Below are 14,451 nucleotides of genomic sequence, written 5' to 3' on the forward strand. Positions count from 1 at the left end.
ACTACACTGGACTCAGAGTGTTAGTGTGGTATATCTACAGACTACACTGTAGTGTCAGTGTGGTATATCTACAGACTACACTGGAGTGTCAGTGTGGTAAGTCTACAGACTACACTGGAGTGTTAGTGTGGTATGTCTACAGACTACACTGGAGTGTCAGTGTGGTATATCTACAGACTACACTGGAGTGTCAGTGTGGTATATCTACAGACTACACCGGAGTGTCAGTGTGGTATATCTACAGACTACACCGGAGTGTTAGTGTGGTATATCTACAGACTACACCGGAGTGTCAGTGTGGTATATCTACAGACTACACTGGAGTGTCAGTGTGGTATATCTACAGACTACACTGTAGTGTCAGTGTGGTATATCTACAGACTACACCGGAGTGTCAGTGTGGTATATCTACAGACTACACCGGAGTGTCAGTGTGGTATATCTACAGACTACACCGGAGTGTCAGTGTGGTATATCTACAGACTACACCGGAGTGTCAGTGTGGTATATCTACAGACTACACTGGAGTGTCAGTGTGGTATATCTACAGACTACACTGTAGTGTCAGTGTGGTATATCTACAGACTACACTGGAGTGTCAGTGTGGTAAGTCTACAGACTACACTGGAGTGTCAGTGTGGTATATCTACAGACTACACTGGAGTGTCAGTGTGGTATATCTACAGACTACACTGGAGTGTCAGTGTGGTAAGTCTACAGACTACACTGGAGTGTCAGTGTGGTATATCTACAGACTACACTGGAGTGTCAGTGTGGTATATCTACAGACTACACCGGAGTGTCAGTGTGGTATATCTACAGACTACACCGGAGTGTCAGTGTGGTATATCTACAGACTACACTGGAGTGTCAGTGTGGTATATCTACAGACTACAATGGAGTGTCAGTGTGGTATATCTACAGACTACACTGGAGTGTCAGTGGGGTATATCTACAGACTACACTGGAGTGTCAGTGGGGTATATCTACAGACTACACTGGAGTGTCAGTGTGGTATATCTGCAGACTACACTGGAGTGTCAGTGTGGTATATCTGCAGACTACACTGGAGTGTCAGTGTGGTCTATCTACAGACTACACTGGAGTGTCAGTGTGGTATATCTACAGACTACACCGGAGTGTCAGTGTGGTATATCTACAGACTACACCGGAGTGTCAGTGTGGTATATCTACAGACTACACCGGAGTGTCAGTGTGGTATATCTACAGACTACACTGGAGTGTCAGTGTGGTATATCTACAGACTACACTGGAGTGTCAGTGTGGTATATCTACAGACTACACTGGAGTGTCAGTGTGGTATATCTACAGACTACACTGGAGTGTCAGTGTGGTATATCTACAGACTACACTGGAGTGTCAGTGTGGTATATCTACAGACTACACCGGAGTGTTAGTGTGGTATATCTACAGACTACACCGGAGTGTCAGTGTGGTATATCTACAGACTACACTGGAGTGTCAGTGTGGTATATCTACAAACTACACCGGAGTGTTAGTGTGGTATATCTACAGACTACACTGGAGTGTTAGTATGGTATATCTACAGACTACACCGGAGTGTTAGTGTGGTATATCTACAGACTACACTGGAGTGTCAGTGTGGTATATCTACAGACTACACTGGAGTATCAGTAAGTGGTGAAGTCCTGATTAGCTTCTTCCTGGTATAAAGAAAGGCGAAAATCATCAAAAGAATCACCGAAGATAATGCTTCTGAAGGCTGCATGGAGGAAGGAAAAACTGAAACCAGAAAAAAGTTAAACATAACATTAAATACCTTAGTAGTAGTTAACCACATGAAACTGCAGATGTAAGTCTGTGAATACAGTAACTGTGACATGTAAATACACTAACTGTGACATGGTAATACAGTAACAGTGACATGGTAATACAGTAACTGTGACTTGTAAATACAGTAACTGTGACTTGTAAATACAGTAACTGTGACTTGGTAATACAGTAACTGTGACTTGTAAATACAGTAACTGTGACTTGTAAATACAGTAACTGTGACATGGTAATACAGTAACTGTGACATGGTAATACAGTAACTGTGACATGGTAATACAGTAACTGTGACATGGCAATACAGTAACTGTGACATGGTAATACAGTAACTGTGACATGGTAATACAGTAACTGTGACATGGTAATACAGTAACTGTGACATGGTAATACAGTAACTGTGACTTGTAAATACAGTAACTGTGACATGTAAATACAGTAACTGTGACATGTAAATACAGTAACTGTGACATGTAAATACAGTAACTGTGACATGGTAATACAGTAACTGTGACATGGTAATACAGTAACTGTGACATGGTAATACAGTAACAGTGACATGGTAATACACTAACTGTGACATGTAAATACAGTAACTGTGACATGTAAATACAGTAACTGTGACATGGTAATACACTAACTGTGACATGGTAATACAGTAACTGTGACATGTAAATACACTAACTGTGACATGGTAATACAGTAACTGTGATATGTAAATACACTAACTGTGATATGTAAATACACTAACTGTGACATGGTAATACAGTACCTGTGACATGGTAATACAGTAACTGTGATATGTAAATACAGTAACTGTGATATGTAAATACACTAACTGTGACTTGTAAATACACTAACTGTGATATGTAAATACACTAACTGTGACTTGTAAATACAGTAACTGTGACTTGTAAATACACTGACTGTGACATGTAAATACAGTAACTGTGACATGTAAATACAGTAACTGTGACATGTAAATACAGTAACTGTGACTTGTAAATACAGTAACTGTGACATGGTAATACACTAAGAATCTTACATGGTAATATGAAATGGTAACTATGAATTTGTCAATACATGTATTGATCAATTTTGTTTTTATTCTACTGCTACCTATCAGCAAAATGTCAACAAACAAAAATTAAAAATGATAAAAGTGATCAAATCTTTGGTACCTTTATTTAAAAATGTAAACTGTAAACAGATACAAGATATGATAACAGATAAAATGGGCTTAGAATATTATTAATTATACTGAAAATATATTTTTAGCTGAAAATACATTACCTTCGGGTTAACTTTAGATATTTGCGATATAAAAAGTGAGTTGTTATATGCCAGAATGAGCGTGTCTTTTCCTCCTTTTTCATCCCTTCTTTTAGCAGTTGGTCTTTGTACTGTGGGACGTTGGGATCATTTGCAAACCTTTTCATCAACTCCCCTGTTAAATCTGAAAATAATCGTGAAAATATGCATTTATCGTCATCTGAGAGATTTTGCCAAAGAAATCTATCAAACTGATAAAACTTATATTTTGTCTGCAGCGATGAGCAGTGTAAATATAAGATTTGCAGTGAAAATATAAGTTTTTCTTTTTTTGACCAATCAGAGCAAACCTTTGTATTCATCTCATTGAAACTTGCCGACTTTTCCAATCGAAGATAGATAGATGAATGGTTTATTTTGCTGTATTTCTGAAATATTCAGACTAGTTTTTGACAAAATACTCTCTTGACATTAGCTTTCCATGCACAGATTGATGAAATCTCAGATGACCTATTGCGATCAGATGGATTGACAGAAGGATAAAATTACCTGTGGACATGGATTGACAGAAGGATAAAATTACCTGTGGACATGGATTGACAGAAGGATAAAATTACCTGTGGACATGGATTGACAGAAGGATAAAATTACCTGTGGACATGGATTGACAGAAGGATAAAATTACCTGTGGACATGGATTGACAGAAGGATAAAATTTCCTGTGGACATGGATTGACAGAAGGATAAAATTACCTGTGGACATGGATTGACAGAAGGATAAAATTTCCTGTGGACATGGATTGACAGAAGGATAAAATTTCCTGTGGACATGGATTGACAGAAGGATAAAATTTCCTGTGGACATGGATTGACAGAAGGATAAAATTACCTGTGGACATGGATTGACAGAAGGATAAAATTTCCCATGGACATGGATTGACAGAAGGATAAAATTACCTGTGGACATGGATTGACAGGCTAAAATTACCCATGGACATGGATTGACAGAAGGACAGAATTACCTGTGGACATGGATTGACAGAAGGATAAAATTACCTGTGGACATGGATTGATAGGATAGAATTACCTGTGGACATAGATTGATAGAAGGACAGAATTACCTGTGGACATGGATTGACAGAAGGACAGAATTACTTGTGGACATGGATTGACAGAAGGACAGAATTACCTGTGGACATGGATTGATAGAAGGACAGAATTACCTGTGGACATGGATTGATAGAAGGACAGAATTACCTGTGGACATGGATTGACAGAAGGACAGAATTACCTGTGGACATGGATTGACAGAAGGATAGAATTACCTGTGGACATGGATTGACAGAAAGAATAAAATTACCTGTGGACATGGATTGACAGAAGGGTAGAATCATCCTAGGACATGGATTGATAGAAAGAATAAAATTACCTGTGCCATTGGCTGAGGCATTGACAGCCTGCCTGTACTCCTCTAAGTTGTGCATGAAGATTTCCTTGGTGGTGTTAATGTAAATGTACATGTAGCAGGACGGCTCCGATGACACTGTATGCACATTATGGAAGGCATCTGGAGGTAGCTTTAAAGACAACAAAACAAGCATGTAATCATTCAAGTAAACAAGAGGTCCATAGGGCCGATGTTGTCTCACTATCCTAAACAAGATTTCCAGAGGGCTCACTATCCAAAACAAGAGGCCCAGAGAGCCTGCATCTCTCACCTGGATATTTCAGTAAGTATGGCAAAGTACTCTGAGATTTAAGTTAAGTTTCAAATATTTTCCTACCTGTGAACTGAATCTACCAACAATGGTTCAAACTACAGGTTGACTAAATCCTGTCATTCTTGAAAAAAATAAAAAGTAATTAAGTTTTATTTTTTTTGCTACATTATCCTTCTTTTGGGGCCCCTTTCTCTCATCCTAAGGTTGTCACATCCTTCATTTATGCAACATACAACATTGCCAAATAATTTTCCAGACCAAATTTTATCAAAATCCATTTAGTTTTGAAGGACTAGTAGCATTCTTGAAAGATTTACCCTTTGGGCCAGGTGAACTAAAAAATTGTTCACAATAACATATTTCAAAGGGCAATAACTCTGTAAGTTACAGATGAATAATTCTCATTGTCGAACTCAAGATCAAGAGCTTGGCTAAATGCAAAGTTTCATCAAACTTGGTTGAAATTTACTCCATTTACCATGTTCACCAGGTCCAATAATGATATTATTACAAAGGGCTATAAGTCTGTCAGTTTCTCGTCCGAGATCTTGCTGATTTATGGCTGCATACAAACTTTCATTAAATTTAGTTGATATTCACTCATGTTATCATGTTCACAATGTTATTGCTGATGGACGGACGGACAGATGGACGCCAGAGTATGGCATAAGCTCACCTGGTCTGTGGTTCTTCACACCAGGTGAGTTAACAAGGGAAGTAAAGACTGTAAAATTCTATATGTTTTTTGAAACTTTAAAATTTAAATTAGTCTACACACAATTTTATAAAGACAATCATTTTTCCATCTTTTTGTCATGGAATTATTGTATTTTCATGAGAGTACCTGCATCTTCTGTCCCTCTGTGAGAGAGAAGTTTTGTTTCCTGTCCACAAGTTCCACAATGATCCTGCCTTTGAGTACCGTGATGCTGGTATTTCCTAGATCAGGCTGTATATAGTTTTCCAGTGTCAGTCCTACAAACCAAATACCGATATCAGTACTGTTTAGGATCTCTACGTAGCAGTTTGATTACCTTGTAAACTGGGGCCATTCTGGGTCACGTACCTCTGCCACTGGGGAGGGTAAACCCTCCATTTGTACAAAATAAAATTCCCTTATTCACAGATTATTGTTTCAGACAAAATTTGATGAAAATCTTTCTATAGGTTTCTGTTCAAAAGAAAAGATTAATCTTTATTTCTCCTACTGGGGCCTGGACAAACCTTTATTTCTCCAACTGGGGCCCTGCTAGTGTCCATAAGGAAGCCGGGCCTTTCATTTGAGAATAATTGATTCCCGTTCATTAATGACCTTGAATATGAGTCAGGGTCATTACCTTTTCAAAAACTACAAGGATCGAACTACAAATCAACTCCATGCCTTTTGGTTCTGTTTCAGTGTTTGAACCAATATGACCCCTGTGACCTTTGAACATGGGCTTTGTTGGGCTTCATACCAGCCAGCACCTAGCCCAGTAATTTTAACTTCAACTTCAGAAATCCAAGACAGCTGTCTGTCAGCAATTTTGTTTTCCTGATCAGACTCAAAATCAAATAGTCACACAAAGGGACCAAGGGTCATGACCTTTCTGTACTTCTCAGAAAATAGTGTTAACAAAGAGTTATTACGAACAGGTGGATGGGATGATAGACCACACACAAAGGGCAATTGGAATAGCCCACTTTCTGGTGATGGTGGACTATATGATGATGGGTAAAAACCTGGTAGCCCTTAAATTCATCCCTCCATATTGCTGACCCCATATCATGACCCCGGGTTTCACTTAATGAAAAAGTCTTACAAGATTTTAAGACATTTGATTCCTATGGCCTTGAAAATAGGTCAACATGATTGATTTGAAAAAACTCGGTGGCCCTTTAAGCCTTCAATTATCTCAACATACGACTTACTCCATATTATGACCCTGAGCCTCTTAAAGGGAAATGTTGGGCAGATGATTCCCAGACAGCTGAAGGAGGAATGCTGGATGATACACCATGGTAATAAAATGTGACTTTGAAACTTCTAATGGTCTCACCAAACGACAGATTTTTCTTTGGATACCTGAGTCCTATGTTTGTTTTTGGATACCTGAGTCCTATGTTTGTTTTTGGATACCTGAGTTTTACATGAAATATAGGGAAGCATACCTGGAAAGTCTGCCACAAATACGACATCTGTGTAGTTTGATAAACTGTAAAGTTCTGCCTGTATCTCGGACAGCTTCCGTCTCCAGTCCGACAGGTCACTCAGTAAGGGAAAGCTGAAGGATACTTCGGAGAACGCTCCCCACTGAGTGGTAAGTAGGTTTACATTGGGATCATAGAGCCTGAAACAACAGGAATCTTCAATCAGCATTCTGTAAAATACATCTCAACCAGAGTTTGATATACCCCGTAAGTAACATTTGTTAAGATTTTTATCATAAACCCAGACAGCAATTGAAAACTGTGATTGTTAGCGTTCAAAAAATACGTTATAACAGAAATTTTCCTTATTTTACATGAAATGTCGCAAAATTAAAAAAAATGAGTTTACCTTTGTTGGAAGCGGTCATTGAGGGACCTCCACACATCCATATACAATTCTACATTGGTGATGTTGTACTCTGTCAATCGATCAGCTATACATGTTGTGTATTGTTTGACCATATCAGCATGACTTGACCAGCGGTTACTCTGGCTTGGAGCCCACGCCTAACAAAGAAAAGATCATTCATTACTTGTCTGTAACCCAGGCTTAGAGAGGAAAAGATCATTCATTACTTGTCTGTAACCCAAACTTAGAGAAGAAAAGATTACCCAATAACGATTACATGTAATGATATGTATTTTATGTCCCTACTTCTGTATATAATCATGATCAGGACTAAGCCAACATATTTATACATTTGTACTTTGAATTTAATAACCTGAAGATTTCACTCAAAACTAGAACAAGAGTACCCTAGAGTAGAACAATGATATATTCATGTCCCATACAAAGAGTAATTATAATTGTATCTACTGAATACAAATATTGAAACGCAAGTCTTATCAAATTTTTGTTAATGTAGAATTGTCTTAACAAATTCTACAAATACTAAAAAAAATGTTGAAAACTGCGGATGAGGATCTACAGGGATAAACATATAAGGGCAATAAATCTTGAAAAAATAAAAAATCATTGTGAAAATGCCACTCAGGAAAACACCACTATGATATTATCATGGCTATGAAGCCCACTAAGTTTTAAAGAGATTGGTTGAAAAATGTAGGAGGAAATCTTTTTTTACAGGAACTCTGTAAATAGATAACAGACATAAATTGTAACACCTACTCAAATGGCCATCTACTCCTGAAGGCAGACATTGTTGGACATCAGACACCCTTAGACAGCATTTAGCAATTAAATCCGAACTTCCAGGTGACCTTATCTACCTAACCAACAAACCATGATTTCAGGTAAAGACTTGTGTACGATAACAAGATTTCCGGTATAGTGTATGATGACACCTGCTATTGTCTATAATGTAAAAGTTATTGTGGCTGACAATGAGAGTATAAAAGTTGTATGTTTTTTATCCCAAAATACTGAAACAAAATTTCTAAAAATCACAAATTTGCCAATATTTATTGGCTGCAACATATTCTTTACAGAGGTTTTACTTTGTCTGAAATAAAGCTAAATGAAGAACCTCCAATCCAATTAGCAGTATTCATTAACAAGAGGTCTATAGGCCTTTATAGGGTTTATAAGGTTTCATTTAAATATTTTGGCCAATTTCACTCTTTCAAACTTATATTATGATCAAGGTCATTCATTTGAACAAACTATCTAGTCTTAAATATATACATATATATATGTAATGGTCACCTAGCTGAGTCTTGAAATATTTAAGTTAATTTAATTTATTTTGGCATTTTTGGGTCATTTTTGCCCTGCCCATAAGCCCAGGGGGTCAGTCAGGGCCAACATGTTCATACCATTAAGCTGTCATCCTATGCTGATAATGTTTACAAAGTTTGAATGAATTCCAATAGAAATCAAACAAGGGCCCAATGGGCCCGAATCGCTCACCTGCTTTCCAGTGATCCTTTTCATACATCAACATAATTAAGAACATGCAAGTGTATCAGAGACCATATACAAGATCTCAGGGCCTTGCAGTTATTTGAAAATGTGTCTTTTAAATATTTTAGCCAATTTGACACTTTCAAACTTAAATTATAATTCATTTGAACAAACTTTCTAAAATTTTACGAGCCAAATATAAGGTCTATGGACCTTTCCATTATTGAAAAGAAGTCATGGAAATATTTTAGCCTATTTAACTGCTCTCACCATGAAAGGTCAAGGTCATTCATTTGTACAAACTTGGTAGCCCTTCACCCCAGCATGCTACAGACCCAATATCAACTCCCTGGGTCTCTTGGTTATCGAAAAGAAGTTGTTTAAAGATTTTAAGTTATTTGATCCCTATAAGCTTACTTACCCTTCAGGCAGGGAAGCAAATAAATTAAATGTCGTCAACAGCAAAAGGCACAACTAGGGCACTAACATGATATATACAGAAAGTTTTGTGGAGTTGAGTGGAACAGTTTTGAAGTTGTGGCCCGGAAAGGAAAATAAACAGTAATTTTGGATGCACATAAGGATGGACGGACCCAAATTTAATATCCCCACAAAACGCAGTTGTAGAATCAAAAAGGTCGCAGGTTTGATCCCTATCAGAGACATGGAAATGAATATATTAACAAAAAGGACACAACTACATGTTCATACCTGAAAACAGCTTCAAGGCGTTAACTCCAAAATTTAATTTCTGTTCCCAATCTTTTTCTTTAGACATATTGCATTTAGCTGTCTCCACACAATAATAACAAATTCTGGAATACTTACATGCGGATCCAGGTAGCCTTGCTCTCCAGTGTCCAGGTCACGGTAGGTAATGCGTACATGTTGAGTGGACCATGAGTGTACCATCATGTCCCAGGAATACCCATACAGGCCATTAGTCCACGAGTTGTAACCCTAGATAATACAGGACAAAAGTGTACCATTACGTCCCAGGAGTACCCATACAGGCCATTAGTCCACGAGTTGTAACCCTAGATAATACAGGACAAAAGTGTACCATTACGTCCCAGGAGTACCCATACAGGCCGTTAAGTCCACGTGTTGTAACCCTAGATAACAGGACAAAAGTGTACCATTACGTCCCAGGAGTACCCATACAGGCCGTTAAGTCCACGTGTTGTAACCTTAGATAATACAGGACAAAAGTGTACCATTACGTCCCAGGAGTACCCATACAGGTCGTTAGTCCACGTGTTGTAACCTTCGATAATACAGGACAAAAGTGTACCATTACATCCCAGGAGTACCCATACAGGTCGTTAGTCCACGCGTTGTAACCCTAGATAACAGGACAAAAGTGTACCATTACGTCCCAGGAGTACCCATACAGGCCGTTAAGTCCACGTGTTGTAACCTTAGATAATACAGGACAAAAGTGTACCATTATGTCCCAGGAGTACCCATACAGGCCATTAGTCCACGTGTTGTAACCTTAGATAATACAGGACAAAAGTGTACCATTACGTCCCAGGAGTACCCATACAGGCCGTTAGTCCACGTGTTGTAACCTTAGATAATACAGGACAAAAGTGTACCATTATGTCCCTGGAGTACCCATACAGGCCGTTAGTCCATGTGTTGTAACCTTCGATAATACAGGACAAAAGTGTACCATTACGTCCCAGGAGTACCAATACAGGTCGTTAGTCCACCTGCTGTTTACCTTGGTTATACAGTGGGAGTACAGTGTTACCTTGGTTATACAGTAGGAGTACAGTGTTACCTTGGTTATACAGAGGGAGTACAGTGTTACCTTGGTTATACAGTAGGAGTACAGTGTTACAGTAGGAGTACAGTGTTACCTTGGTTATACAGTGGGAGTACAGTGTTACCTTGGTTATACAGTAGGAGTACAGTGTTATCTTGGTTATACAGTGGGAGTACAGTGTTACCTTGGTTATACAGTAGGAGTACAGTGTTACCTTGGTTATACAGTGGGAGTACAGTGTTACCTTGGTTATACAGTAGGAGTACAGTGTTACCTTGGTTATACAGTGGGAGTACAGTGTTACCTTGGTTATACAGTGGGAGTACAGTGTTACCTTGGTTATACAGTGGGAGTACAGTGTTACCTTGGTTATACAGTAGGAGTACAGTGTTACCTTGGTTATACAGTAGGAGTACAGTGTTACCTTGGTTATACAGTGTGAGTACAGTGTTACCTTGGTTATACAGTGGGAGTACAGTGTTACCTTGGTTATACAGTAGGAGTACAGTGTTACCTTGGTTATACAGTAGGAGTACAGTGTTACCTTGGTTATACAGTGGGAGTACAGTGTTACCTTGGTTATACAGTAGGAGTACAGTGTTACCTCGGTTATACAGTAGGAGTACAGTGTTACCTCGGTTATACAGTAGGAGTACAGTGTTACCTCGGTTATACAGTAGGAGTACAGTGTTACCTTGGTTATACAGTGGGAGTACAGTGTTACCTTGGTTATACAGTAGGAGTACAGTGTTACCTTGGTTATACAGTAGGAGTACAGTGTTACCTTGGTTATACAGTGGGAGTACAGTGTTACCTTGGTTATACAGTGGGAGTACAGTGTTACCTTGGTTATACAGTGAGAGTACAGTGTTACCTTGGTTATACAGTAGGAGTACAGTGTTACCTTGGTTATACAGTAGGAGTACAGTGTTACCTTGGTTATACAGTGGGAGTACAGTGTTACCTTGGTTATACAGTGGGAGTACAGTGTTACCTTGGTTATACAGTAGGAGTACAGTGTTACCTTGGTTATACAGTAGGAGTACAGTGTTACCTTGGTTATACAGTAGGAGTACAGTGTTACCTTGGTTATACAGTAGGAGTACAGTGTTACCTTGGTTATATAGTGGGAGTACAGTGTTACCTTGGTTATACAGTGGGAGTATAGTGTTACCTTGGTTATACAGTGGGAGTACAGTGTTACCTTGGTTATACAGTGGGAGTGCAGTGTTACCTTGGTTATACAGTGGGAGTACAGTGTTACCTTGGTTATACAGTAGGAGTACAGTGTTACCTTGGTTATACAGTAGGAGTACAGTGTTACCTTGGTTATACAGTGGGAGTACAGTGTTACCTTGGTTATACAGTGGGAGTACAGTGTTACCTTGGTTATACAGTGGGAGTACAGTGTTACCTTGGTTATACAGTGGGAGTACAGTGTTACCTTGGTTATACAGTGGGAGTACAGTGTTACCTTGGTTATACAGTGGGAGTACAGTGTTACCTTGGTTATACAGTGGGGTACAGTGTTACCTTGGTTATACAGTGGGAGTACAGTGTTACCTTGGTTATACAGTGGGAGTACAGTGTTACCTTGGTTATACAGTGGGAGTACAGTGTTACCTTGGTTATACAGTGGGAGTACAGTGTTACCTTGGTTATACAGTGGGAGTACAGTGTTACCTTGGTTATACAGTGGGAGTACAGTGTTACCTCGGTTATACAGTGGGAGTACAGTGTTACCTCGGTTATACAGTGGGAGTACAGTGTTACCTTGGTTATACAGTGGGAGTACAGTGCTACCTCGGTTATACAGTGGGAGTACAGTGTTACCTTGGTTATACAGTGGGAGTATAGTGTTACCTTGGTTATACAGTGGGAGTGCAGTGTTACCTTGGTTATACAGTGGGAGTGCAGTGTTACCTTGGTTATACAGTGGGAGTACAGTGTTACCTTGGTTATACAGTAGGAGTACAGTGTTACCTTGGTTATACAGTGGGAGTACAGTGTTACCTTGGTTATACAGTGGGAGTACAGTGTTACCTTGGTTATACAGTGGGAGTACAGTGTTACCTTGGTTATACAGTGGGAGTACAGTGTTACCTCGGTTATACAGTGGGAGTACAGTGTTACCTTGGTTATACAGTGGGAGTACAGTGTTACCTTGGTTATACAGTGAGGTACAGTGTTACCTTGGTTATACAGTGGGAGTACAGTGTTACCTTGGTTATACAGTGAGGTACAGTGTTACCTTGGTTATACAGTGGGAGTACAGTGTTACCTTGGTTATACAGTGAGGTACAGTGTTACCTTGGTTATACAGTGGGAGTACAGTGTTACCTTGGTTATACAGTAGGAGTACAGTGTTACCTTGGTTATACAGTGGGAGTACAGTGTTACCTTGGTTATACAGTGGGAGTATAGTGTTACCTTGGTTATACAGTGGGAGTACAGTGTTACCTTGGTTATACAGTGGGAGTACAGTGTTACCTTGGTTATACAGTAGGAGTACAGTGTTACCTTGGTTATACAGTGGGAGTACAGTGTTACCTTGGTTATACAGTGGGAGTACAGTGTTACCTTGGTTATACAGTGGGAGTACAGTGTTACCTTGGTTATACAGTAGGAGTACAGTGTTACCTTGGTTATACAGTGGGAGTACAGTGTTACCTTGGTTATACAGTGGGAGTACAGTGTTACCTTGGTTATACAGTGGGAGTACAGTGTTACCTTGGTTATACAGTGAGGTACAGTGTTACCTTGGTTATACAGTGGGAGTACAGTGTTACCTTGGTTATACAGTGAGGTACAGTGTTACCTTGGTTATACAGTGGGAGTACAGTGTTACCTTGGTTATACAGTGAGGTACAGTGTTACCTTGGTTATACAGTGGGAGTACAGTGTTACCTTGGTTATACAGTAGGAGTACAGTGTTACCTTGGTTATACATGCAGTGGGAGTACAGTGTTACCTTGGTTATACAGTAGGAATACAGTGTTACCTTGGTTATACAGTGGGAGTACAGTGTTACCTTGGTTATACAGTAGTAGTACAGTGTTACCTTGGTTATACAGTAGGAGTACAGTGTTACCTTGGTTATACAGTAGGAGTACAGTGTTACCTTGGTTATACAGTAGGAGTACAGTGTTACCTTGGTTATACAGTGGGAGTACAGTGTTACCTTGGTTATACAGTGGGAGTACGGTAGAAACATCTGTGTTATAAGGTAGATGACGGTGACACCGGAGAACAGTTGATGGTGGATCCTTGAACCCTGTAAATAGAAAACAGAAATAGATTGTAACACCTACTCAAATGGCCATCTACCCCTGAAGGCAGACATTGTTGGACATCAGACACCCTTAGACAGCATTTAGCAATTAAATCCAAACTTCCAGGTGACCTTATCTACCTAACCAACAAACCATGATTTCAGGTAAAGACTTGTGTACGATAACAAGATTTCCGGTATAGTGTATGATGACACCTGCTATTGTCTATAATGATCGATTAGATAATATAAAACAAGATAATTCTGTGAATTACAGTCCCTAACTGAATGTTATATGCCAAGAACACAATGATTATAAATTTGAGTAAGAACTCATTCCAGACACCAAATTTTGCATTTGGTGATGTAATGTGAATGAATTCAGAAATATCACTTCCTTAAGCAGACAATATCAGGAATATCACTAATCTTAGGAGACAATATCAGGATTATCACTATAATCTTAGCAGACAATATCAGGAATATCACTAATCTTAGCAGACAATATCAGGAATATCACTAAAGTTAGCAGACAATATCAGGATTATCA

General features: G+C 39.0%; 1 protein-coding gene across 1 annotated transcript in view; it reads right to left on the minus strand.

The window, feature by feature from the left end:
• Positions 1-694: 694 nt before the first annotated feature.
• The window catches only part of LOC117339305 (vitamin K-dependent gamma-carboxylase-like), a 37,724-nt gene continuing 23,967 nt past the window's right edge, over positions 695-14,451 (minus strand). The window contains exons 9-16 of the mRNA XM_033900825.1: positions 13,812-13,904; positions 9,685-9,816; positions 7,342-7,499; positions 6,954-7,132; positions 5,647-5,777; positions 4,511-4,658; positions 3,103-3,265; positions 695-1,764 (exon numbers count right to left, since the gene is read on the minus strand). Coding sequence (XP_033756716.1) covers positions 1,653-1,764; positions 3,103-3,265; positions 4,511-4,658; positions 5,647-5,777; positions 6,954-7,132; positions 7,342-7,499; positions 9,685-9,816; positions 13,812-13,904 — 1,116 coding nt within the window. The 3' untranslated portion in view covers positions 695-1,652. The remainder of the gene's footprint in view (positions 1,765-3,102; positions 3,266-4,510; positions 4,659-5,646; positions 5,778-6,953; positions 7,133-7,341; positions 7,500-9,684; positions 9,817-13,811; positions 13,905-14,451) is intronic.

This window comes from Pecten maximus, chromosome 1, assembly GCF_902652985.1.
Source record: "Pecten maximus chromosome 1, xPecMax1.1, whole genome shotgun sequence".
NCBI lineage: Eukaryota > Metazoa > Mollusca > Bivalvia > Pectinida > Pectinidae > Pecten > Pecten maximus.